At 45.2% G+C, this 27,957-nt stretch overlaps 1 protein-coding gene across 2 annotated transcripts; it reads right to left on the reverse strand.

Moving 5' to 3' along the window:
* LOC106598801 (acetylcholinesterase collagenic tail peptide) lies at nucleotides 1-27,536 on the reverse strand. 2 transcript variants are annotated; one of them, XM_045719178.1, is made up of 16 exons: nucleotides 27,271-27,536; nucleotides 24,508-24,626; nucleotides 19,900-20,016; nucleotides 17,317-17,361; nucleotides 17,074-17,100; nucleotides 13,472-13,543; nucleotides 12,928-12,990; nucleotides 12,803-12,829; nucleotides 12,540-12,620; nucleotides 12,179-12,259; nucleotides 5,550-5,646; nucleotides 4,137-4,273; nucleotides 3,883-4,002; nucleotides 3,611-3,737; nucleotides 3,237-3,339; nucleotides 1-3,086 (listed from the first exon to the last, which is right to left on the reverse strand). In XM_045719178.1, exons 1-16 carry the CDS (start codon nucleotides 27,365-27,367, stop codon nucleotides 3,017-3,019), a joined length of 1,383 nt encoding a protein of 460 aa, XP_045575134.1. In that variant the 5' UTR covers nucleotides 27,368-27,536; the 3' UTR covers nucleotides 1-3,016. The 2 variants fall into 2 exon arrangements, with proteins under 2 accessions (XP_045575134.1, XP_045575133.1); XM_045719177.1 differs by having other exon boundaries at nucleotides 3,611-3,752; nucleotides 27,271-27,535.
* Between the last annotated feature and the right edge of the window lie 421 nt (nucleotides 27,537-27,957).

The raw sequence follows: 27,957 nt of genomic DNA on the forward strand, positions 1-27,957 counted from the left end.
TTCCATTTTCTCATCTTTATTTTGTTCTCAATAATGCACGTCTGTGTCAAACATGTCTTAATTATGAAATCAGAGGAGTTCTGAAATCCTGATATGCGAGCGCATTCACCACCACCAAGCATTGTGTAATGTTACCACATGCTACCAGTGTACCTACAGCATACAGTACACTCATATTAGCTAAACAAATGGATATTTAATGTGTTTATACACGGTGCAATGGATAATACAGTTATACCTGTCATATAAAAGTTGATGTAATATTCAGTCATTACAGTTATACAGTTACATTAACAAGAACCATCAATATTTCTTTAAAAGCATATACCTTGTCGAGAGTTGACTAATATTTACTTACAGCATGTAGGCTTCATTCACAGCCTCCTTTGGCAAATTGGTTGCATTTTAAACTTGTAAGTTACAGTACCACTAACATGCAGATATAACATTTAGAACAGTCTTGAAATTACATATTTTCATACATCCACTTTTACATGAGCAACAATATTTTCCTAAGTGTGGGTGAGGTTAAAGGTCGGCCTCCGTTGGCACGGCGACCTATAGCTTGTGGTAAAGAACAGCTTATCCTGAAACGTTCTCTTAAACTACTAAGGGAATACAGGAAGTAATGCAGACTACAACTATAGTGTTCAGTTCTCCACTGAGTGGTGCAGTAGTTCTGCTCCAGTTATTTAAGCAGGCAGGCTGGAGGTATCAAGAGGAGTACTGCTATAAATACGAGACAGAAAGATGTCCAGAGCTTTCTAACTGATGCACCGTAGACTGTCATAAGGTTTCCCACCCTAACTATCGGAATTCACTTCCTACCAAATAGCAGCTAAAAACGCTTCCTGTTCCGCAATGAGGAAATGATTTAAGAACATGTAGTAGTAGCAGTAATAATAACAGTTTGCCAGCCTTCACGTGTCATATCTCCCTGCAGACAGTAGTTCACTGAGGTCCTCCTCTTTACCTGGAGGACTGATGGCATGAGTCATCAACGTGTACAGTAAGCACTTCTGAGTGAGGAGAGGGATAGTGTAACAGTCAGTGTGCAGCACAGACTCGGTGGTCTCATCTGTGTTCTACAGTGGATATGAGGGAGGGTTTCTCTGAAAACCGCAAGCTACATTATGTTAGTGGTTCCTGAGTTAAATCGTGGAAATGTCAATCTAAACTAAAGCAAAGCTGACCTTGACCACAATGTCCAGATTCTGAACGGCCCTCTTCAACTACAGTACAGTGCCATCAAAAGCTAATAGAGCGCACGAGCCTGGCTGTCCAAATGGCACACTATCCCCTATATAGTGCACTAGTTTTAACCAGGGCCCATAGGACTCCAGTCCAAAGAAGTGCACTACATAGGGAATATGGTGTCATTTGGGACAAGACCCCGATATTCAGTTCTACCAGAAGGTGAGGGTTCCCGGTCTATCAGCTTGGCTGCTATTTCCACAGGAGGCCATCTTGGCTTAATGCTACTACTGTACAGTACATAGCTTTACTGTTCTTCTGAAGAGGATCTGACAAAGGCTTTAGATCTGCCTCTTCAGTACAGACTGACCAAGGCATTAGATCTGCCTCTTCAGAACAGACTGACCAAGGCTTAAGATCTGCCTCTTCAGTACAGACTGACCAAGGCTTTAGATCTGCCTCTTCAGTACAGACTGACCAAGGCTTTAGATCTGCCTCTTCAGTACAGACTGACCAAGGGTTAAGATCTGCCTCTTCAGTACAGACTGACCAAGGCTTAAGATCTGCCTCTTCAGTACAGACTGACCAAGGCTTTAGATCTGCCTCTTCAGTACAGACTGACCAAGGCTTAAGATCTGCCTCTTCAGTACAGACTGACCAAGGCTTTAGATCTGCCTCTTCAGTACAGACTGACCAAGGGTTAAGATCTGCCTCTTCAGTACAGACTGACCAAGGGTTAAGATCTGCCACTTCAGTACAGACTGACCAAGGCTTTAGATCTGCCTCTTCAGTACAGACTGACCAAGACTTAAGATCTGCCTCTTCAGTACAGACTGATCAAGGGTTAAGATCTGCCTCTTCAGTACAGACTGACCAAGGCTTTAGATCTTCCTCTTCAGTACAGACTGACCAAGACTTAAGATCTGCCTCTTCAGAACAGACTGACCAAGGCTTAAGATCTGCCTCTTCAGTACAGACTGACCAAGGGTTAAGATCTGCCTCTTCAGTACAGACTGACCAAGGGTTAAGATCTGCCTCTTTAGTACAGACTGACCAAGGCTCTCAGAATCCTCCTGAATACTGTATCATTATAACATGCCCCTCCTGTCCTGATTAGTAAAATGATGACATACAATATACTCCCTACGTACAATTGGAGACGTATACCTACTATATATACACAGTACGAAGCTCATGACAACGATAGTAAGTATTGTGATTGGTTAAATGCCTAGGTAGTGACATCTGTAGCCATGGTCTCACAGCAATCTCAGCCTCATGCAAATGTTACAGTACATGACGTCATTGACGTTGCAGTAAAATACACAGCACCCTGCTTCTGATTGTTCAGACCTGGTTCTCTTTAACAGTGCTACGTCGAGGTAAATATGGCTTCCGGCTCCACCCACGAGTCTCTCACTTACTCAGAGCTTTCCCATTGGCTGTCTCTCACTTTCTGGCTGTCTCTCACTTGACCGCCTCTCGTTCAGCGGCTGGTCCTATCAGGTGGGCAGAACCTCTTCAGTCTTGGGTTGAGTTTTATTTAAGACAAAGTGAAATTGTCCAGTGCTAATGGATGAGGGAGCGTTTTACTGGCCCCGCCCCCCTCCTCGGTAGCTACATGGCTTCAGCAGCGATACAACAGAGTTAGTGGGTGTAGTTTTAGTTATTTTGTCAGGTTTAGTCCAGTTTGTCAACACTTCCTTTTTGAGTCTCTTGTTTGCAGTGTTGTTGTTGATCTTTTTTTTGCATTACCGTCATCCTGGTTAGTACCAAAGCAAACAAGACAAGAAGGATCCCACTGCTGTGTCCAGGTTGCTCCTCATGTGAAATACTTGCAGTTTGTAGAGTCAATGACACAGTAAGGAGTGCATCTGAGATGACCATAAGACCTGGGAATCAAGGAGAAATAGAACCCTCTGTCAACTAATCATGACAAAAGCAGACAGTTACTGCTTCATAGGGAACACAAAGTTATGAAGTTACATACAGTAAGATTTGGAAAGCAGACAAGAATGGATCAAGCCAGTAAGCCTACTAACCCTGGGAGATATGAGTTGCATGTCTGATAGCCAAAGTCCTTTCCATCACATTCCTCAGCACCGTCGTAGCGATAACCATCTCCACAGTAAGCATGTTTACACTCTGAGGAGGAAGAGATGGAGAGAGAAACAGAAAAGAAAAACAGAGACACACGGAGAGAGACAGACACAGAGAGACAGATAGAGATCAATAGCCATCCAAATCTGACCGGTGCTTCTGTATGTCATCAATAGCATTATCATTTAACAAGTTCATTTATCCAAATCAACTTCCCATGCGGTAATCGAACCGACAACACCAGGCTTCAACAAACGAAACCATCAGCAGAACCAAACCACGACTCTGGTTCATCCACTCTGATAACGTGACTTACTGACGCAGCCGTCGGTGACAATCCTATTCCCGTCGTCACATTCCTCCCCGTTGGGAATCTGAACGATCCTGTCGCCACAGTAACCCTCCTGTTCCGGAGCATTCTCCGTAGACTGGAACGGCGTCAGCTGGAAGAAAGAAGTCTTTTACAGAGATTAGAAACTAAAACTAAGAAAATGAAATAAAACTGTAACTTAAAGATGAACCTTGCCAGGCAATACTGTAAGCACTTAGACATATCCCGTTTAGAAGATAGTGTATCAAGTGAGGTACCTGAATGGGCAGCCATCCGTTGGTGTCTTTGAAGTAAAGCGATCTCTGATCTTTCCGGAAGGCTAGGGCATTGTCCGTATGAAGACGATCTAGTTCTTCTTGATTGTTTACCACAAATATCTGTACGAGAAACAACAAAAGACACATTCTGGGTGAAACACAAAGACTAATTTGGCCTATTAAGTGCCTTACCTGAGGCAAGTTTATGATTCGCAATAAATGTTGATCATGTGTTACTTGTCTTGCGTGCTCACCGCTGGCACTTTAGTGTAGTCGCTCCTGGAACTATGTTCATCAAACTGTGGACTCTTGACACTAATGGAGTTACAGCTGCAAGGTCCAGGAAGACCTGGTAGCCCCCTCTCACCTTTCGTTCCAATCACGTAGAGTCCTGAACAAGAAATAAACATTTAGATCATATATTATCAATGTAGGCATATGTACAAAAAGTGATGTACACATGACACCATCTCTATATCACAGAGTACCACATTCAGAGACAGCCATGAGCGAGCTCACAGGGACTATATGTTATAAATACCTCTGATGAAATGCACTATCCTGGCCCCCTCGTCTATTTATCAAGTTGGTAAAGCAATCAACTTAATTTGCGTAGACACCTGAACAAGACACTGGCTGTCACAGTTTAATTACATGGTGACATAATGTTTGTAAATATGTAAGGAGCTTCTTGGCCCACTATGAATTTGTTTTAAGGACATGATGTCATGGCTTTAGCATCCGTCCCATCCCAGTCCCCCCCGCCACCCCACCCCGCTCATGGTATCTGTTTCACCTCAGGAGGGGGAGAGAGGGGGGGTGATCAGGTTCCTCTGAAGCTAAATATGCTCTCTGGTGTTACCTCCTGCTGTGTTTTAATGTCTGCTTCCTTTCGCTGATGCTGACACGGGAGGTTGCCTGCTTGAAGCTTCTCACACCCATCCCTGAAGCTTCTCACACCCATCCCTGAAGATTCTCACACCCATCCCTGAAGCTTCTCACACCCATCCCTGAAGATTCTCACACCCATCCCTGAAGCTTCTCAGACCCATACCTTAAGCTTCTCACACCTATCCCTGAAGCTTCTCCCACCCATCCCTGAAGCTTCTCACACCCATCCCTGAAGCTTCTCACACCCATCCCTGAAGCTTCTCAGACCCATACCTTAAGCTTCTCACACCTATCCCTGAAGCTTCTCACACCCATCCCTGAAGCTTCTCACACCCATCCCTGAAGCTTCTCACACCCATCCCTGAAGCTTCTCAGACCCATACCTTAAGCTTCTCACACCTATCCCTGAAGCTTCTCACACCTATCCCTGAAGCTTCACACACTGACAGGGCACGATATTAAATCTCAAAATATACTTTCCAGCGAGATTGTCCATTGGGCCTTTCTTTTAATTACAGGACAAGGTTTAATAATCTAGGTCTGAGAAACTAGCCTTCAGAGTCCAGAAAATGGGCAGAGCCTCCAACAAAGAACATACCAATCACTCTAAATCTGACTCGATGTTCTCCCTAGAATTCATCCAGCTATACACTCAGCCTGCATATACACAGACTGGCAACATATAGCATGTTAGCCTAGCCCCACTCCCTAGCCCTACAGCGTCCTCTAAAGAAGCGAAGCTCAGATGGGAGAGCTGATGGAGGTGGAGTCCTTACCTGAGGCTGGGAGACCTGGGGGACCAGGGTGGCCTGGGGGCCCCTGAGGACCTGCTGGACCTAGAGGGCCGATAATCCCATTGTCACCCTTCCCTCCCTGTTTAATCAGACAAGAAAAACACCACATGTAAAAACACCACATGTAAAAACATCGACAGACAAACATATGGTAAACCTTCAGTGGTCAAAACATGTCACCACATCATAGTGATTTGAAGTTACAGTATGTTGCTCAAAGAGGGCGGCAGGTAGCATAGTGGTTAGAGCGTTGGACTAGTAATCGAAAGGTTTCTAGATCAAATCTCCGAGCTGACAAGGTCAAAATCTGACGTTCTGCCCCTGAACAAGGCAGTTAACCCACTATTTCTAGGCCGTCATTGAAAATAAGAATTTGTTCTTAACTGACCTACCTAGTTAAATAAAGGTAATAAAAAGATCGGCAGAACTTTTTTAATCACAGCTTCTAACAGCATATGATATTATATCATTAAGATCCTAATGGGCAGAGCCTCCAACAAAGAACATACCAATCACTCTAAATCTGACTCTGATCCAGCTATACACTCAGCCTGCATATACACAGACTCGCATTAGTAGCTAGGTTTCCATCCAATTGGCTACGCCTGGTTTCCTGTTTCCGGTCACAACTTGCAGACTTGTTTACGCTGCTGTGCGTTTTTGTTGCCGATCTTACTTTGATACCTGACGGTTTTTTACTTTTTCATTACCGTATATTTTTACTTTTTCCCTCACTCAACTTTTTCACCCCGGAGGTTTTATCTGGACATGGTTCGTCAGGACTTCAAACAGCCGAAGCTAAGTAACATTAACATGATGCCTTCTAATTGCAGTCGTTGTACTTATAATATACAGGAGAACGATCGCCTTACGGCAAGGATAGCTGTGCTGCAAGCCCAGCTTCAGACGCGATCGTTAGGCAAGGGTAATTTCAGTGTAGGAAAGGATGAAACAGCGTCTGTGCCACCAGTAAGTACAGATAGTAACGTTAGTATAAACCCCCTCGCACGGTCCCCGCAGCCGGACATCTTTCTCATGGCTTCTGGAGGGAAACGCTGTAGGAATGCTCAACCGGTGTCGCTTATTCAGCCGACAGAAACTTTCAACCGGTTCTCCCCATTAAGCGAGTCGGAGTCGGAGGCCGAGACTTCTCTGGTCTCTACTCCTCCCGTTGTGGGGTCTGAGACGCCGACGGCTCCCACCATTAGCTCTGACAAATTGAAAACCCTAGTCATTGGCGACTCCATTACCCGCAGTATTAGACTTAAAACTAATCATCCAGCGATCATACACTGTTTACCAGGGGGCAAGGCTACCGACGTTAAGGCTAATCTAAAGACGGTGCTGGCTAAAGCTAAAACTGGCGTGTGTAGAGAGTATAGAGATATTGTTATCCACGTCGGCACCAACGATGTTAGGATGAAACAGTCAGAGGTCACCAAGCGCAACATAGCTTCAGCGTGTAAATCAGCTAGAAAGATGTGTCGGCATCGATTAATTGTCTCTGGCCCCCCTCCCAGTTAGGGGGAGTGATGAGCTCTACAGCAGAGTCTCACAACTCAATCGCTGGTTGAAAACTGTTTTCTGCCCCTCCCAAAAGATAGAATTTGTAGATAATTGGCCCTCTTTCTGGGACTCACCCACAAACAGAACCAAGCCTGGCCTGTTGAGGAGTGACGGACTCCATCCTAGCTGGAGGGGTGCTCTCATCTTATCTACGAACATAGACAGGGCTCTAACTCCTCTAGCTCCACAATGAAATAGGGTGCAGGCCAGGCAGCAGGCTGTTAGCCAGCCTGCCAGCTTAGTGGAGTCTGCCACTAGCACAGTCAGCGTAGTCAGCTCAGCTTTCCCCATTGAGACCGTGTCTGTGCCTCGATCTAGGTTGGGCAAAATAAAAAATGGCGGTGTTCGCTTTAGCAATCTCACTAGTATAAAGACCTCCTCCATTCCTGCCATTATTGAAAGAGATTGTGATACCTCACATCTCAAAATTGGGTTACTTAATGTTAGATCCCTCACTTCCAAGGCAGTTATAGTCAATGAACTAATCACTGATAATAATCTTGATGTGATTGGCCTGACTGAAACATGGCTTAAGCCTGATGAATTTACTGTGTTAAATGAGGCCTCACCCCCTGGTTACATTAGTGACCATACCCCCCCGTGCATCCGGCAAAGGCGGAGGTGTTGCTAACATTTACGATAGCAAATTTCAATTTACAAAAAAAAAAAACAACAATGACGTTTTCGTCTTTTGAGCTTCTAGTCATGAAATCTATGCAGCCTACTCACTCACTGCATATGGCCTCCTGGGCCATATGCAGTGTTCCTCACTGAGTTCCCTGAATTCCTATCGGATCTTGTAGTCATAGCAGATAATATTCTAATTTTTGGTGACTTTAACATTCACATGGAAAAGTCCACAGACCCACTCCAAAAGGCTTTCGGAGCCATCATCGACTCAGTGGGTTTTGTCCAACATGTCTCTGGACCTACCCACTGCCACAGTCATACTCTGGACCTAGTTTTGTCCCATGGAATAAATGTTGTGGATCTAAATGTTTTTCCTCATAATCCTGGACTATCGGACCACCATTTTATTACGTTTGCAATTGCAACAAATAATCTGCTCAGACCCCAACCAAGGAGCATTAAAAGTCGTGCTATAAATTCTCAGACAACCCAAAGATTCCTTGATGCCCTTCCAGACTGCCTCTGCCTACCCAAGGACGTCAGAGGACAAAAATCAGTTAACCACCTAACCGAGGAACTCAATTTAACCTTGCGCAATACCCTAGATGCAGTTGCACCCCTAAAAACTAAAAACATCTGTCATAAGAAACTAGCTCCCTGGTATACAGAAAATACACGAGCTCTGAAGCAAGCTTCCAGAAAATTGGAACGGAAATGGCGCCACACCAAACTGGAAGTCCTCCGACTAGCTTGGAAAGACAGTACCGTGCAGTATCGAAGAGCCCTTACTGCTGCTCGATCATCCTATTTTTCCAACTTAATTGAGGAAAATAAGAACAATCCGAAATTTCTTTTTGATACTGTCGCAAAGCTAACTAAAAAGCAGCCTTCGCAAATGGAGGATGGCTTTCACTTCAGCAGTAATAAATTTATGAACTTCTTTGAGGAAAAGATCATGATCATTAGAAAGCAAATTACAGACTCCTCTTTAAATCTGGGTATTCCTCCAAAGCTCCATTGTCCTGAGTCTGCACAACTCTGCCAGGACCTAGGATCAAGGGAGATACTAAAGTGTTTTAGTACTATATCTCTTGACGCAATGATGAAAATAATCATGGCCTCCAAACCCTCAAGCTGCATACTGGACCCTATTCCAACTAAACTACTGAAAGAGCTGCTTCCTGTGCTTGGCCCTCCTATGTTGAACATAATAAACGGCTCTCTATCCACCGGATGTGTACCAAGCTCACTAAAAGTGGCAGTAATAAAGCCTCTCTTGAAAAAGCCGAATCTTGATCCAGAAATTATCAAAAACTATCGGCCTATATCGAATCTTCCATTCCTCTCAAAAATTTTAGAAAAAGCTGTTGCACAGCAACTCACTGCCTTCCTGAAGACAAACAATGTATACGAAACGCTTCAGTCTGGTTTTAGACCCCATCATAGCACTGAGACTGCACTTGTGAAGGTGGTAAATTACCTTTTAATGACGTCAGACCGAGGCTCTGCATCTGTCCTCGTGCTCCTAGATCTTAGTGCCGCTTTTGATACCATCGATCACCACATTCTTTTGGAGAGATCGGAAACCCAAATTGGTCTACATGGACAAGTTCTGGCCTGGTTTAGATCTTATCTGTCGGAAAGATATCAGTTTGTCTCTGTGAATGGTTTGTCCTCTGACAAATCAATTGTAAATTTCGGTGTTCCTCAAGGTTCCGTTTTAGGACCACTATTGTTTTCACTATATATTTTACCTCTTGGGGATGTCATTCGAAAACATAATGTTAAATTTCACTGCTATGCGGACGACACACAGCTGTACATTTCAATGAAACATGGTGAAGCCCCAAAATTGCCCTCGCTAGAAGCCTGTGTTTCAGACATAAAGAAGTGGATGGCTGCAAACTTTCTACTTTTAAACTCGGACAAAACAGAGATGCTTGTTCTAGGTCCCAAGAAACAAAGAGATCTTCTGTTGAATCTGACAATTAATCTGGATGGTTGTACAGTCGTCACAAATAAAACTGTGAAGGACCTCGGCGTTACTCTGGACCCTGATCTTGTTGATCAGAACATATCAAGACTGTTTCAAGAACAGCTTTTTTCCATCTACGTAACATTGCAAAAATCAGAAATTTTCTGTCCAAAAATGACGCAGAAAAGTTCATCCATGCTTTTGTTGCTTCTAGGCTGGACTACTGCAATGCTCTACTTTCCGGCTACCCGGATAAAGCACTAAATAAACTTCAGTTAGTGCTAAATACGGCTGCTAGAATCCTGACTAGAACCAAAAAATGTGATCATATTACTCCAGTGCTAGCCTCCCTACACTGGCTTCCTGTTAAGGCAAGGGCTGATTTCAAGGTTTTACTGCTAACCTACAAAGCATTACATGGGCTTGCTCCTACCTATCTTTCCGATTTGGTCCTGCCGTACATACCTACACGTACGCTACGGTCACAAGACGCAGGCCTCCTAATTGTCCCTAGAATTTCTAAGCAAACGGCTGGAGGTAGGGCTTTCTCCTATAGAGCTCAATTTTTATGGAATGGTCTGCCTACCAATGTGAGAGACGCAGACTCAGTCTCAACCTTTAAGTCTTTACTGAAGACTTATCTCTTCAGTAGGTCCTATGATTAAGTATAGTCTGGCCCAGGAGTGTGAAGGTGAACGGAAAGGCTGGAGCAACGAACCGCCCTTGCTGTCTCTGCCTTTCCGGTTCCCCTCTTTCCACTGGGATTCTCTGCCTCTAACCCTTTTACAGGGGCTGAGTCACTGGCCTACTGGTGTTCTTCCATGCCGTCCATGGGAGGGGTGCGTCACTTGAGTGGGTTGAGTCACTGACGTGGTCTTCCTGTCTGGGTTGGCGCCCCCCCCTTGGGTTGTGCCGTGGCGGAGATCGTTGTGGGCTATACTCGGCCTTGTCTTAGGACGGTAAGTTGGTGGTTGGAGACATCCCTCTAGTGGTGTGGGGGCTGTGCTTTGGCAAAGTGGGTGGGGTTATATCCTGCCTGTTTGGCCCTGTCCGGGGGTATCATCGGATGGGGCCACAGTGTCTTCTGATCCCTCCTGTCTCAGCCTCCAGTATTTATGCTGCAGTAGTTTATGTGTCGGGGCTAGGGTCAGTCTGTTACATCTGGAGTATTTCTCTTGTCTTATCCGGTGTCCTGTGTGTATTTAAATATGCTCTCTCTAATTCTCTCTTTCTCTCTTTCTGTCTTTCTCTCGGAGGACCTGAGCCCTAGGACCATGCCTCAGGACTACCTGGTATGATGACTCCTTGCTGTCCCCAGTCCACCTGGCCGTGCTGCTGCTCCAGTTTCAACTGTTCTGCCTGCGTCTATGGAACCCTGACCTGTTCACCGGACGTGCTTGTTGCACCCTCGACAACTACTATGATTATTATTATTTGACCATGCTGGTCATTTATGAACATTTTAACATTTTAACATTTTGACCATGTTCTGTTATAATATCCACCCTGCACAGCCAGAAGAGGACTGGCCACCCCTCATAGCCTGGTTCCTCTCTAGGTTTCTTCCTAGGTTTTTGGCCTTTCTAGGGAGTTTTTCCTAGGGAGTTTTTCCTAGCCACCGTGCTTCTTTCACATGCTTTGCTTGCTGTTTGGGGTTTTAGGCTGGGTTTCTGTACAGCACTTTGAGAATATCAGCTGATGTACGAAGGGCTATATAAAAATAAATTTGATTTGATAATACAGTATATCTCTCACCTGTTTAATACAGTATATCTCTCACCTGTTTAATACAGCATCTCTCTCACCTGTTTAATACAGCATCTCTCTCACCTGTTTAATGCTGTATATCTCTCACCTGTTTAATAATCAAGTATATCTCTCACCTGTTTACTAATCAAGTATTTATTTATTTATTTATTTACCGTTATTTTACCAGGTAAGTTGACTGAGAACACATTCTCATTTACAGCAATGACCTGGGGAATAGTTTCAGGGGAGGGGGGGTGAATGAGCCAACAGTAAGCTTGGGATGATTAGGTGGCCGTGATGGTTTGAGGGCCAGATTGGGAATTTAGCCAGGACACCAGGGTTAACACCCCTACTCTAACAATAAGTGCCATGGGATCTTTAGTGACCACAGAGAGTTAGGACACCTGTTTAACGTCCCACCCGAAAGACAGCACATGTCCCCAATCACTGCCCTGGGATATTATTTTAGACCAGAGGAAAGAGTGACTCCTACTGGCCCTCCAACACCACTTCCAGCAGAATCTGGTCTCCCATCCAGGGACTGACCAGGACCAACCCTGCTTAGCTTCAGAAGCAAGCCAGCAGTAGGATGCAGTATATCTCTCACCTGTTTACTAATCAAGTATATCTCTCACCTGTTTACTAATAAAGTATATCTCTCACCTGTTTAATAATAAGATATCTCTCTCACCTGTTTGCCCCTCTTCCCTGGTCTGCCCGTCGGTCCTCTATTGCCTGAGATTCCAGGTTCTCCCTTTGGACCCATTTCACCCTGAGGACATAAACCACAGCACTCCATCAACAACAACATATGCCGGTACGTCATATAAATAACTGTGGTCACATTTAGAATTGTGTTCTTGAGTTATTATGGAGGGCCAGTTGATTCTGTTTTTATCCTGTTGTTCAATGAACCTCCACTACATGTCACCCTACATTGACCTCCTCCTCCTGCTCCTCCTCCTCCTCCTCCCCTCCCTCCAGATCAACCCCAGCAGCTGATAAACATCAGATAATGTCTAGATCAAGAGATTACAAGATGTATGTCTCACTTTCTGTCCAAGCATTCCAGGAAAGCCCATTGTGCCCTTGTCTCCCTTCATCCCGCTCTCACTGCGGTCACCACGGGAACCCTGATGAGACAGACAGGAGACAAAACAACTGTAAACAAAACATCCATAAACAGGAGACCTGATCAGGCAGATACACTGAAAACACACACATGTTGCTGAACCAACCCAGAGGAACTAAAATATGGTTTGTAATGTAATAGAATAAAAGAAAGCAGTCAAAAACATTTGAAGTAATCACCCACCTTTTCTCCTTTGTATCCAGGTAAACCCTAAGAAGGAAGATCAGAGGTCTGAAGTATAGAAATTATGAATAACATTATGGTTGAAATCAGACAATTTTCTCGGTGAAAGATGAAGGTTCACAGACCTTAGGTCCAAGAGGTCCTCTTGCTCCAGGTATTCCCATCAATCCACCATCTCCCTTCTCCCCCTGCCACACGCACGCACGCACGCAGGCACACACACACACACACACACACATTCTTCATCTACCTTGACAAATAATATCATACAGACGTGGTATCTTAATTTGATCACTCTGTTGTCGCAGAGAATTTTCCTGCACCGTAGGAAATTCAAATGAGCCTCATGATTTACATAAATTCACTGAAAACACACAGTTCTCTTTCTCGATCTCACTCCTAATATATAGCCTGCTGTGGCCTATCAAAACTACAGTCCTTTCTCATTAGAAATTATCCCTTTTTTAAATAATCAAATCCTCCTGCTGCAAGATTATTTTACTCTTGCCACGAAACTGGTCAAATTAAGATCTAACACCTGTAGGTACAGGAACACACATGCCATCTTATCTTATTGCATAATTTGTGTTCTATCATTTTTTACACCATACTATGGTACGGTATAATATCATATTGACATATGGGCACCATGAAATAGGACTTACTCACCTTGGGCCCATTTGGTCCTGGCCACCCGGCTGGTCCCTGGCGCCCCGGGAGACCTGGAGGCCCAGTCCGACCCTGATGGGCCACAACATAATTTCTTTAGCACAGGGTTCCCAAATAGTTTTTGTGTGGGGGACCCCTTTTGTGATAGCAAATTCATCAGGGACCCCCTCATAATATCAGAACACAAGTCCTACTTCAGAGTGGACTATAAATAGCATACAAGCAATTTTACTATGACTTCAAGTCTTGGGCCCTGGGAAATACATCTTTAAAGGCCCCCCTCTTAGCGTCAGAGAAGAAAAGCTCATTACTTGTAATTCTACACATTTTGCCTTTGGGCATAGAGGCCATTTTGCCATTTTAAAGCTAATTTCTTGCAATTCTAGTACCAGTGTAAATTTCGTCAACAATAACTATCACAGAAAATACTTGACAACTTATTTTTCTGACTAAAGCTATGATAATGAGACGCCCTGGGGGAAAAAACGATAACTGTAACAGAACAGCCTCAATTCGTCGGGGCATGGAGTCTACAAGGTGTCGAAAGCATTCCACAGGGATGCTGGCCCATGTTGACTCCAATGCTTCCCACAGTTGTGGCAAGTTGCTGGATGTCCTTTGGGGTGGTTGACCATTCTTGATACACACAGGAAACTGAGCATGAAAAACCCAGCAGCGCTGCAGTTCTTGACACAAACTGGTGCGCCTGGCACCTACTACCATACCCCGTTCAAAGGCACTTAAATATTTTGTCTTGCCCATTCACCCTCTGAATGGCACACATACACAATCCATGTCCCAATTGTCTCAAGGCTTAAAAATCCTTCTTTAACCTGTTTCCTCCCCTTCATCTACACTGACTGAAGTGGATTTAACAAATTACATCAATACGGGATCATAACTTTCACCTGGATTCACCTGGTCAGTCTATGTTATGGAAAGAACACTCTCTTCAAACAATAGCATGGTATTCTTTCACTGTAATAGCTACTGTAAATTGGACAGTGCAGTTAGATTAACAACAATTTAAGCTTTCTGCCAATATCAGATATGTATATGTCCTGCGAAATTTTCTTGTTACTTACAACCTCATGCTAATCGCATTAGCCTACGTTAGCTCAACCTTCCTGAGGGGGACCCACCAATCCTGTAGAGGTTATGGAAAGAGCATAATGTTTTTCCGTAATGTTTTGTCCACTCAGTGTAAATCCTTATTATATTGTTTGAGTGTCGTTTCTATATAGCCTACACTTTCTCATTCTGAACTTCTGACAAGTGGAATGGATGTGGCTTGATGAAAATGACCACATGAGCAGCTGCCTCTCACCGATGTGACAGCTCGAACAGAGTTACACCTCTGACACCGCCAAAACATCAGCTATGCAGGTGTTGGCTATCGCCTGTTAACACTTGATCTGATTAAATCTAGGTCTAAGACTAAAACTAAAATAGGTGACCAAATTAGTTCTACCCATTTTGCCAAGGAGACTGGCAAATGTTGCAGTTTTAGGCATAAATTACAGTGCCATTATGTTCAAAACAACATTTTGGGGAATACAAGAAGAATTTAGAATGTATAATTGATGGAGAACTGTGGATACCTATGTACAGATGAACCTCCCAGTCCCAGGCTGTGCGTCTGAGGTTTAACAGAAATTGTGGTTGAATAATACATTGTATTGTATTGCACCCTCTAGTCTAAAAACTTTTCACAGATCCCTTCTGCAAAATGTGTTTAATCGGTTGTTGCTAGCAATATTAATTTAAAAACATTTGATTAATGAATGTATTATTATTGTTGTTAAAAAAATAAGAATCATGCCGCAGACTCCCTGCAGAAGCTCCACTTTGGGAATCCCTGATTTAGCAGACTTTTACAGTTATCACACATTACCACAGGAGGTTGGTGGCACCTCAATTGGGGAGGACGGACTCATGGTAATGGTTGGAGCGGATATTGTGGAATGGTATCAAATACATCAAACACATGGTTTCCATGGTTTCTATGGTCCTCCCCTCAGCAGCCTCATGTGTACGGTACATAGGGTATGTCTGGGAATAGCTGAGCCATATCAGAACCGTTAGAACACTACTTCAACCAGACCAGAAGTTCTGAACTGACTAGAAAACACAGGGCATGAAGACTGCCATATATACAAAATTACCAGCTGACCTAGCATCATTTAAAAAACAAAAGCATTATTGAATGAATCAGCAGCTATCCATGTAAGCTGTGTAGTGTACAGTATAATATTTCCATGTGTAATATCATAGAAGTAACATACAGCAGGAGTTACAAACATGATTGTTCTGAATAGTTACAGAGAATTCCATAAGCCGGTCGGGATGTTGACATGACAACCTGTGTTCTGTTTTTACCCTGGTCCATCATGTGGAGAGAGAGGACTTTAACAAGGTCTGTCACTCTGTCCTCTTTAATTAAATGATAGGCCGTATATATAGAACAGGACGGCCCTCTGCTTGTGGGAAATAAAATGATTTATGGTCTGGCTCGAGCACAAAGCCAAATTGCACTGCAATGCTGCTGCTGTACACAGCCAGCCCTGCAGCTCAGACAGAGCAGGGCAGTGACTGAGGACACGTCCCAAATGGAACCCTATTCTCTATATAGTGCACTACTTTTGACCATGGGCCCTGGTCAAAAGTATTGAACTATAAAGGGAATAGGGTGCCATTTGGGACGCAGTGTGAAGCTCTCCCAACGGAACTGTTTTAATACATAACTGCAGACACCAATTGATTAGGACCACACTACTCTTCTGACAGGTCTCACTCCTCTCCTGTCCCTCCGACAATGATCTATTTTCTATGCAATACATCTCTATGTGAAGGTGCTGTAACGCTGCATCCTCCTGAACAGGAAGGGTGAAGGGTGAAGCTGGATAGGTTTCAGGAGCTAACAGGGTGACCATAAGTTCCCCATCTGTTAGAGGAGACATGGGACGGGATGGGAGGTTCATCCACTCTCCTCTCCAACTCAGCAGAATGATTCTATCCATCTTCTATCTCAGCGGCTCTCTCTGTTATCCTAGCTGTCCTGGCATCGTGTCCAGGTTGTGCTGCTTGTCTTTCTCTCTCTCTCTGTTTCCTAGCTGTCCTGGCATCGTGTCCAGGTTGTGCTGCTTGTCTTTCTCTCTCTGTGTCCTAGCTGTCCTGGCATCGTGTCCAGGTTGTGCTGCTTGTGTTTCTCTCTCTGTATCCTAGCTGTCCTGGCATCGTGTCCAGGTTGTGCTGCTTGTCTTTCTCTCTCTGTTTTCTAGCTGTCCTGGCATCGTGTCCAGGTTGTGCTGCTTGTCTTTCTCTCTCTGTGTCCTAGCTGTCCTGGCATCGTGTCCAGGTTGTGCTGCTTGTCTTTCTCTCTCTGTTTCCTAGCTGTCCTGGCATCGTGTCAAGGTTGTGCTGCTTGTCTTTCTCTGAATTTCATAATGCTCATAAGCAGGCAGCGGGCGGACAGGCGGGCGGACAGGCGGGCGGCGGGGACGTGAGTTACAGCCCACCAGACAGACTGAGGAGGGACTGGATCCCATTTTTCAGCAAATCCACTTAGCAGAGCTAATAGAATGATCAATGGGTGCTCTCACCTTTTGTCCAGGTCGTCCCAGTTCTCCCTGGCAACAAGATCGTTGGATGGAGGTGGAGAGAGAGAGAGAGAGAGAGAGAGAGAGAGAGAGAGAGAGAGAGAGAGAGAGAGAGAGCGAGAAAGAGAGACAAAGAGAGAGAGAGATATAACTGCTGCTTTTTCATACAAGGCCTTTCCGCTTCGTATAATGGCAGTTTTCAATCATTCAACTGTTTATAAAAAACTGTTCATAAATGACACTTACCTTTTCACCTTTTGGTCCCTTCAGACCTGGTAGCCCAGCTGGACCCTGTAGAAGGTCAACAATAATCAGATATCTAACCAATCAGAACATGGGCTTTTTCTGTCTTTATGCCATCGACTGATTATTTACAATCCCAGTAATATTCTAAATATTATTTCCCTTCACAATGTCATTTCAATGAGCAGGTACAGGATCCATACTGACACCAAATGTGTTTGTTGTTAGCTTCCTTTGCAGTCAGCTAACTCCGGTGCCATACTGTATAGGCTAAATTGTGTATGAATACGGATGTGAAAGACAAATCTGAAGAGTCTACCAATCATGTTCTCCTCTCCGTGACAGGTTGCCATCTAGGCAAGTGGCCATTTATAGGACTCTGGAATTACTATAGGATTGTCTGCATTACAACACCACCACCCTCCACACAGCAACACCACCACCCTCCAAACAGCAACACCACCACTCACCACACAGCAACACCACCACCCTCACCCTCCACACAGCAACACCACCACAACACCACCACCCTCCACACAGCAACACCACCACAACACCACCACCCTCCACACAGCAACACCACCACAACACCACCACCCTCCACACAGCAACACCACCACCCACCACAACACCACCACCCACCACACAGCAACACCACCACAACACCCCCACCCTCCACACAGCAACACCAACACAACACCACCACCCTCCACACAGCAACACCACCACCCACCACAACACCACCACCCACCAACACAACACCACCACCCTCCACACAGCAACACCACCACAACACCACCACCCTCCACACAGCAACACCACCACCCTCCGCACAGCAACACCACCACCCACCCACCCTCCACACAGCAACACCACCACCCACTCACCCTCCACACAGCAACACCACCACCCTCCACACAGCAACACCACCACCCTCCACACAGCAACACCACCACCCTCCACATGGCAACACCACCACCCTCCACACGGCAACACCACCACCCACCCACCCTCCACACGGCAACACCACCAAACACCCACCCTCCACACAGCAACACCACCACCCACCCACCCTCCACACAGCAACACCACCACCCTCCACATGGCAACACCACCACCCTCCACACGGCAACACCTCCACCCACCCACCCTCCACACGGCAACACCACCAAACACCCACCCTCCACACAGCAACACCACCACCCACCCACCCTCCACACAGCAACACCACCACCCTCCACACGGCAACACCACCACCCTCTGCACAGCAACACCACCACCCTCCCACCCTCCACACGGCAACACCACCACCCTCCACACAGCAACACCATCACCAACCCACCCTCCACACGGCAACACCACCACCCTCCGCACAGCAACACCACCACCCACCCACCCTCTGCACAGCAACACCACCACCCTCCCACCCTCCACACAGCAACACCACCACCCTCCACACAGCAACACCACCACCCTCCACACAGCAACACCACCACCCTCCACAAGGCAACACCACCACCCACCCTCCGCACAGCAACACCACCACCCACCCACCCACCATCCACACAGCAACACCACCACCCTCCACACAGCAACACCACCACCCTCCACACAGCAACACCACCACCCTCCACAAGGCAACACCACCACCCACCCTCCGCACAGCAACACCACCACCCACCCACCCACCATCCACACAGCAATACCACCACCCTCCACACAGTAACACCACCACCCTCCGCACAGCAACACCACCACCCACCCACCATCCACACAGCAACACCACCACCTTCCACACAGTAACACCACCACCCTCCGCACAGCAACACCACCACCCACCCACCATCCACACAGCAACACCACCACCCACCCACCATCCACACAGCAACACCACCACCCTCCACACAGCAATACCACCACCCTCCACACAGTAACACCACCACCCTCCACACAGCAACACCACCACCACCCTCCACACAGCAACACCACCACCCTCCACACAGCAAAACCACCACCACCCTCCACACAGCAATACAGGAATTGACGATACAGGAATTGACGATACAGGAATTGACTCCCTCCACTCAATATATCTTTCCAAGCAGACTGGGCTGTTTGGTTTGTTTCTAAGAATGGTGTGTGGAGGGACGGAGAGTAGTGGCAGCCAGTGGAAAAAGGCTATTTGTGTCGTGTCTAAATGTGGAGCATTAATGGGCTGCTGTGTTGCAGAGCTCCATGTAATCCCCGTCCCTGTCACTGTCCCCAGCTCTAGAGGTACAAGAGGAAGGGAGAAGGATCTCACACGGGTCTCAGATGGTAAAGAGTTGCTAGAGGCCTATAGAGGACTTAGCCAACCCCCCCAACACCTGTATACCACCATTACTGACAAGTAAGGAAGCTCAGGCAACTAACTGGGATCTCCACCTGATAAACCCTGATTAAATACTCTTCCAAATATTTGCATTATAACCGTATTATAACTGTATTGGCCATTATCTGGCTTAAAAAATATATATATTGAATTGATGAAGCCAGTGGGATGACAACGTTAACAGAAGACAGTTGGGGGTGGATAAGTTTACCTACCTGAGGACCGGGGGGTCCGTTGGGGCCAGGGGGGCCTGGGACACAGCTGGGACCTTTCAGCTCCGTCCCTGTATCTGGATCTTCTCTGTGATTACCCCCCTTACTGGACTCCTCATTCTAAACCAATCAGACAAAAACACTCTTCCATTCAGTCATCAGCTCTAAGAGGACCCTCTAACAGAGAGAGTTGTATTTCTAACAGGACCCTCTAACAGACAGAGTTGTATCTCTAACAGGACCCTCTAACAGACAGAGTTGTATCTCTAACAGGACCCTCTAACAGACAGAGTTGTATTTCTAACAGGACCCTCTAACAGACAGAGTTGTATCTCTAACAGGACCCTCTAACAGACAGAGTTGTATTTCTAAGAGGACCCTCTAACAGACAGAGTTGTATCTCTAACAGGACCCTCTAACAGACAGAGTTGTATCTCTAACAGGACCCTCTAACAGACAGAGTTGTATCTCTAACAGGACCCTCTAACAGACAGAGTTGTATCTCTAACAGGACCCTCTAACAGACAGAGTTGTATCTCTAACAGGACCCTCTAACAGACAGAGTTGTATCTCTAACAGGACCCTCTAACAGACAGAGTTGTATCTCTAACAGGACCCTCTAACAGACAGAGTTGTATCTCTAACAGGACCCTCTAACAGACAGAGTTGTATCTCTAACAGGACCCTCTAACAGACAGAGTTGTATCTCTAACAGGACCCTCTAACAGACAGAGTTGTATCTCTAACAGGACCCTCTAACAGACAGAGTTGTATCTCTAAGAGGACCATCTAACAGACAGAGTTGTATTTCTAACAGGACCCTCTAACAGACAGAGTTGTATCTCTAACAGGACCCTCTAACAGACAGAGTTGTATCTCTAACAGGACCCTCTAACAGACAGAGTTGTATCTCTAACAGGACCCTCTAACAGACAGAGTTGTATCTCTAACAGGACCCTCTAACAGACAGAGTTGTATCTCTAACAGGACCCTCTAACAGACAGAGTTGTATCTCTAACAGGACCCTCTAACAGACAGAGTTGTATCTCTAACAGGACCCTCTAACAGACAGAGTTGTATCTCTAACAGGACCCTCTAACAGACAGAGTTGTATTTCTAACAGGACCCTCTAACAGACAGAGTTGTATCTCTAACAGGACCCTCTAACAGACAGAGTTGTATCTCTAACAGGACCCTCTAACAGACAGAGTTGTATCTCTAACAGGACCCTCTAACAGACAGAGTTGTATCTCTAACAGGACCCTCTAACAGACAGAGTTGTATCTCTAACAGGACCCTCTAACAGACAGAGTTGTATCTCTAACAGGACCCTCTAACAGACAGAGTTGTATCTCTAACAGGACCCTCTAACAGACAGAGTTGTATCTCTAACAGGACCCTCTAACAGACAGAGTTGTATTTCTAACAGGACCCTCTAACAGACAGAGTTGTATCTCTAACAGGACCCTCTAACAGACAGAGTTGTATCTCTAACAGGACCCTCTAACAGACAGAGTTGTATCTCTAACAGGACCCTCTAACAGACAGAGTTGTATCTCTAACAGGACCCTCTAACAGACAGAGTTGTATCTCTAACAGGACCCTCTAACAGACAGAGTTGTATCTCTAACAGGACCCTCTAACAGACAGAGTTGTATCTCTAACAGGACCCTCTAACAGACAGAGTTGTATCTCTAACAGGACCCTCTAACAGACAGAGTTGTATCTCTAACAGGACCCTCTAACAGACAGAGTTGTATCTCTAACAGGACCCTCTAACAGACAGAGTTGTATCTCTAAGAGGACCCTCTAACAGACAGAGTTGTATTTCTAACAGGACCCTCTAACAGACAGAGTTGTATCTCTAACAGGACCCTCTAACAGACAGAGTTGTATCTCTAACAGGACCCTCTAACAGACAGAGTTGTATCTCTAACAGGACCCTCTAACAGACAGAGTTGTATCTCTAACAGGACCCTCTAACAGACAGAGTTGTATCTCTAACAGGACCCTCTAACAGACAGAGTTGTATCTCTAACAGGACCCTCTAACAGACAGAGTTGTATCTCTAACAGGACCCTCTAACAGACAGAGTTGTATCTCTAACAGGACCCTCTAACAGACAGAGTTGTATCTCTAACAGGACCCTCTAACAGACAGAGTTGTATCTCTAACAGGACCCTCTAACAGACAGAGTTGTATCTCTAACAGGACCCTCTAACAGACAGAGTTGTATTTCTAACAGGACCCTCTAACAGACAGAGTTGTATCTCTAACAGGACCCTCTAACAGACAGAGTTGTATCTCTAACAGGACCCTCTAACAGACAGAGTTGTATTTCTAACAGGACCCTCTAACAGACAGAGTTGTATCTCTAACAGGACCCTCTAACAGACAGAGTTGTATCTCTAACAGGACCCTCTAACAGACAGAGTTGTATCTCTAACAGGACCCTCTAACAGACAGAGTTGTATCTCTAACAGGACCCTCTAACAGACAGAGTTGTATCTCTAACAGGACCCTCTAACAGACAGAGTTGTATCTCTAACAGGACCCTCTAACAGACAGAGTTGTATTTCTAACAGGACCCTCTAACAGACAGAGTTGTATCTCTAACAGGACCCTCTAACAGACAGAGTTGTATCTCTAACAGGACCCTCTAACAGACAGAGTTGTATCTCTAACAGGACCCTCTAACAGACAGAGTTGTATCTCTAACAGGACCCTCTAACAGACAGAGTTGTATCTCTAACAGGACCCTCTAACAGACAGAGTTGTATCTCTAACAGGACCCTCTAACAGACAGAGTTGTATTTCTAACAGGACCCTCTAACAGACAGAGTTGTATCTCTAACAGGACCCTCTAACAGACAGAGTTGTATCTCTAACAGGACCCTCTAACAGACAGAGTTGTATCTCTAACAGGACCCTCTAACAGACAGAGTTGTATCTCTAACAGGACCCTCTAACAGACAGAGTTGTATCTCTAACAGGACCCTCTAACAGACAGAGTTGTATCTCTAACAGGACCCTCTAACAGAGAGTTGTATTTCTAACAGGACCCTCTAACAGACAGAGTTGTATCTCTAACAGGACCCTCTAACAGACAGAGTTGTATTTCTAACAGGACCCTCTAACAGACAGAGTTGTATCTCTAACAGGACCCTCTAACAGACAGAGTTGTATCTCTAACAGGACCCTCTAACAGACAGAGTTGTATCTCTAACAGGACCCTCTAACAGACAGAGTTGTATCTCTAACAGGACCCTCTAACAGAGAGTTGTATTTCTAACAGGACCCTCTAACAGACAGAGTTGTATCTCTAACAGGACCCTCTAACAGACAGAGTTGTATCTCTAACAGGACCCTCTAACAGACAGAGTTGTATCTCTAACAGGACCCTCTAACAGACAGAGTTGTATCTCTAACAGGACCCTCTAACAGACAGAGTTGTATCTCTAACAGGACCCTCTAACAGACAGAGTTGTATCTCTAACAGGACCCTCTAACAGACAGAGTTGTATCTCTAACAGGACCCTCTAACAGACAGAGTTGTATCTCTAACAGGACCCTCTAACAGACAGAGTTGTATCTCTAACAGGACCCTCTAACAGACAGAGTTGTATCTCTAACAGGACCCTCTAACAGACAGAGTTGTATCTCTAACAGGACCCTCTAACAGAGAGTTGTATTTCTAACAGGACCCTCTAACAGACAGAGTTGTATCTCTAACAGGACCCTCTAACAGACAGAGTTGTATGTCTAACAGGACCCTCTAACAGAGAGAGTTGTATTTCTAACAGGACCCTCTAACAGACAGAGTTGTATCTCTAACAGGACCCTCTAACAGACAGAGTTGTATCTCTAACAGGACCCTCTAACAGACAGAGTTGTATCTCTAACAGGACCCTCTAACAGACAGAGTTGTATCTCTAACAGGACCCTCTAACAGACAGAGTTGTATCTCTAACAGGACCCTCTAACAGACAGAGTTGTATCTCTAACAGGACCCTCTAACAGACAGAGTTGTATCTCTAACAGGACCCTCTAACAGACAGAGTTGTATCTCTAACAGGACCCTCTAACAGACAGAGTTGTATCTCTAACAGGACCCTCTAACAGACAGAGTTGTATCTCTAACAGGACCCTCTAACAGACAGAGTTTTATCTCTAACAGGACCCTCTAACAGACAGAGTTGTATTTCTAAGAGGACCCTCTAACAGACAGAGTTGTATCTCTAACAGGACCCTCTAAGGTCGTATCCCCTCATCAACCCTGATCTGCAGTCAGCACTCGTGGGAGACCAGTTAATCCATTGCTTCCTGCACACACCTACTCTATCATCATACCTACTCTATCATCAGAAATCCCTACTGCTCTTAGTCAGTGGCGGAGGAGGGCAAGAGGGAGGCTAAGTCAGAAATGACACGCTGTTCCCTATACTTTATAGTCCACTAATTTTGACCACAGCCCTATCAAATGTAGTACGCTAAATAGGGAATAGGGTGCCATTTGGAACGTAGCCAGGGAGTGAGGTTTGGACAGCACCCAAGGACAAATCAACAATCATACACTTGTCACACGGGCAAGTCACATGACTTTGGACTCACATGACCACTGCGGTGCCACAGTGAGGGAGGAGGGGGGAACAGGGGGGGCGGGGGTGGACTCAGTAAACAGCAGGGGTTGAATGTCCTCTGCTGGTCCAGGGCAGGTTGTTGTTGGAGAGCTGAGGAAAGTAGTGGACAGTACGGTAAGTCAGTCACATGGGAAATAAACACACACCGACCCTGCAGAGGATGTCCTTGTAATAGACATATTTCATTTGTTTGTCATGTTGACATCAGTGGGAAATTAAATGAATAGAGTCAGTGTCAAAACTAGTTGAAGGGGCTTAAAGAAAACTCAATGTTGGCTTATTTCTAACTGCATCAGAGTGGATGGTAAGGTGTGTATAACAATCTGTATGTTACTGCATCCTGCAGAGGCAGAGACCAGACAACACCTCACTAACAAGCCATAAAGGAAAAGCTCCTGCATAGGGGCATTGGCAAAGAAGTGGTGTTGCAGCTTCCAAGTTAAAATCCACTCAATCAGCAGATCCTCCCCTTCACAGCAAACATCAGCTGAACTGAAAGTGATCTGTAAATGTATCCAAATGTACAGCTGTGGCCAAATGTTTTGAGAATGACACAAATATTAATTTTCACAAAGTCTGCTGCCTCAGTTTGTATAATGGCAATTTGCATATACTCCAGAATGTTATGAAGAGTGATCAGATGAATTGCAATTAATTGCAAAGTCCCTCTTTGCCATGCAAATGACCTGAATCCCCCAAAAACATTTCCACTGCATTTCAGCCTTGCCACAAAAGGACCAGCTGACATCACGTCAGTGATTCTCTCGTTAACACAGGTGTGAGTGTTGACGAGGACAAGGCTGGAGATCACTCTGTCATGCTGATTGAGTTCGAATAACAGACTGGAAGCTTCAAAAGGAGGGTGGTGCTTGGAATCATTGCTCTTCCTCTGTCAATCATGGTTACCTGCAAGGAAACACGTGCCGTCATCATTGCTTTGCACAAAACGGGCTTCACAGGCAAGGATATTGCTGCCAGTAAGATTGCACCTAAATCAACCATTTATCGGATCATCAAGAACTTCAAGGAGAGCGGTTCAATTGTTGTGAAGAAGGCTTCAGGGAGCCCAAGAAAGTCCAGCAAGCACCAGGACCGTCTCCTAAAGTTGATTCAGCTGCGGGATCGGGGCACCACCAGTACAGAGCTTGCTCAGGAATGGCAGCAGGCAGGTGTGAGTGCATCTGCACGCACAGTGAGGCAAAGATTTTTGGAGGATGGCCTGGTGTCAAGAAGTGCAGCAGAGAAGCCACTTCTTTCCAGGAAAAACATCAGGGACATACTGATATTCTGCATAAGGTACAGGGATTGGACTGCTGAGGACTGGGGTAAAGTCATTTTCTCTGATGAATCCCCTTTCCGATTGTTTGGGGCATCCAGAAAAAAGCTTGTGCGGAGAAGATAAGGTGAGCGCTACCATCAGTCCTGTGTCATGCCAACCGTAAAGCATCCTGAGACCATTCATGTGTGGGGTTGCTTCTCAGCCAAGGGAGTGCGCTCACTCACAAATTTGCCTAAGAACACAGCCATGAATAAAGAATGGTACCAACACATCCTCTGAGAACAACTTCTCCCAACCATCCAGGAACAGTTTGGTGACGAACAATGCCTTTCTAGCATGATGGGGCACCTTGCCATAAGGCAAAAGTGAGAACTAAGTGGCTCGGGGAACAAAACATGGATATTTTGGGTCCATGGCCAGGAAACTCCCCAGACCTTAATCCCATTGAGAACTTGTGGTCAATCCTCAAGAGGTGGGTGGACAAACAAACAACCCAGAAATTCTGACAAACTCCAAGCATTGATTATGCAAGAATGGGCTGCCATCAGTCAGGATGTGGCCCTGAAGTTAATTGACAGCATGCCAGGGCGGATTGCAGAGGTCTTGAAAAAGAAGGGTCAACACTGCAAATATTGACTCTTTCCATCAACTTCATGTAATTGTCAATAAAAGCCTTTGACACTTATGAAATGTTTGTAATTATACTTCAGTATTCCATAGTAACATCTGACAAAAATATCTAAAGACACTGAAGCAGCAAACTTTGTGGAAATTAATATTTGTGTTATTCTCAAAACTTTTGGCCACGACTGTACAGTCTGGTAGGTTATTGACAATACTAGAAGCTAGAACTGGTATCTACATAGATATACAAAAACAAGTAAAATAGCTCTACAAATCTAACACATAATAACTAGAATCCAATAAGAACAGCAGAATATTCAGACTGGGAGCTGTAACATGATACGTGTAGTCATCCACACTGGAGAGAGCTGCTCCTGGCTCTGGCTGAATACACATATGAAGCACCATATGCCCGCCTCCCTGTCAGGAACTGTCCACAGACGCTATTTATAGAGACATTTCCATTCTGACAGCATTTCATATTCCAGAAATTAAGGGGAAATACACAGGAACACACGCAGTTCTTCAAAGTGCAAAGACAATCAGGATAAGACATGACATGGGGTTTACCCAGGGTCGGACTGCAGCTTGTCAAAACTGTGCATGACATATTCCTGCACGCACACAAACACACATATAAACACACACACACACACACACACACATATAAACACACACACATATATAAACACACACACACATATAAACACACACACACACACACATATAAACACACACACACACATATATAAACACACACACATATAAACACACACACACACATGCATGAGTATGCGCATGTACACACACACACACGGCTGGCTCTCTTACCTGCTGGGAATGAGAGAATATTGTCCAGGAAAGAGGACTGAGACAAGACATAACAAAACAATAGTGGAAGATAGAGTCCAAATGTGATAAGGATCATGCTGCTGTCAATACAATGCCCTGTCTGTCTCTAACTTGGGTTTACTGAGGAGCCACAGCAAAACGACTCCACTCTCACTCTCTCTAACTCTCTCTTGCCTACTGCCCTCTTCCTCAACACCCAGCTCTCTCCTCTCTCAGTATCCCTGCGTCTTTAGGAGGGGGGTGCCTGCCAACCATTGCCCATTAAATCTATCTCCTGCATCAGTGTGCGCTAAATTTACAGGAGGCAACGTGTCAGCTGACCTTTGTGACAATATTAGAATCTTACTACTGCAAGGGATGCCTTTCTTAATCGTTTCCCCTCTCCTCTCATAAGGATACAAGATGACAAAATATACTACATGGCTGGAATGTCATTGGAAAGACAAAGACCATACTATGTGGTCACTTCACAACTGTAGAAAAATAAACAGAACACAATTTCCCAAGGTATATGATATTGTACATGTTGCACAAGACAAGGAAAAATAAACACGGTTCTGTCATGAATGCATGCAAATCGCAATGCACCTGTGGCGAGTTGTCACCGTAAAAAAATATAATCGAAAACATTTGTTAGATTATACGATTATTATCAGAAAAATAAGG

Source organism: Salmo salar, chromosome ssa05 (genome assembly GCF_905237065.1).
Source record: "Salmo salar chromosome ssa05, Ssal_v3.1, whole genome shotgun sequence".
In the NCBI taxonomy this organism is placed as follows: domain Eukaryota; kingdom Metazoa; phylum Chordata; class Actinopteri; order Salmoniformes; family Salmonidae; genus Salmo; species Salmo salar.

What these genes read in the sequence shown, in the direction of transcription:
- LOC106598801 (XM_045719177.1), bottom strand. Translation starts at nt 27,367, where the DNA reads ATGATCCTTATCACATTTGGACTCTATCTTCCACTATTGTTTTGTTAT. An exon ending in CAGGACCAAATGGGCCCAAG is followed by an intron (nt 12,991 to 13,471) that starts GTGAGTAAGTCC and finishes TGCGTGTGGCAG; the next exon opens with GGGGAGAAGGGAGATGGTGG. An exon ending in CCCAGGTCTCCCAGCCTCAG is followed by an intron (nt 4,274 to 5,549) that starts GTAAGGACTCCA and finishes TTTCTTGTTCAG; the next exon opens with GACTCTACGTGATTGGAACG.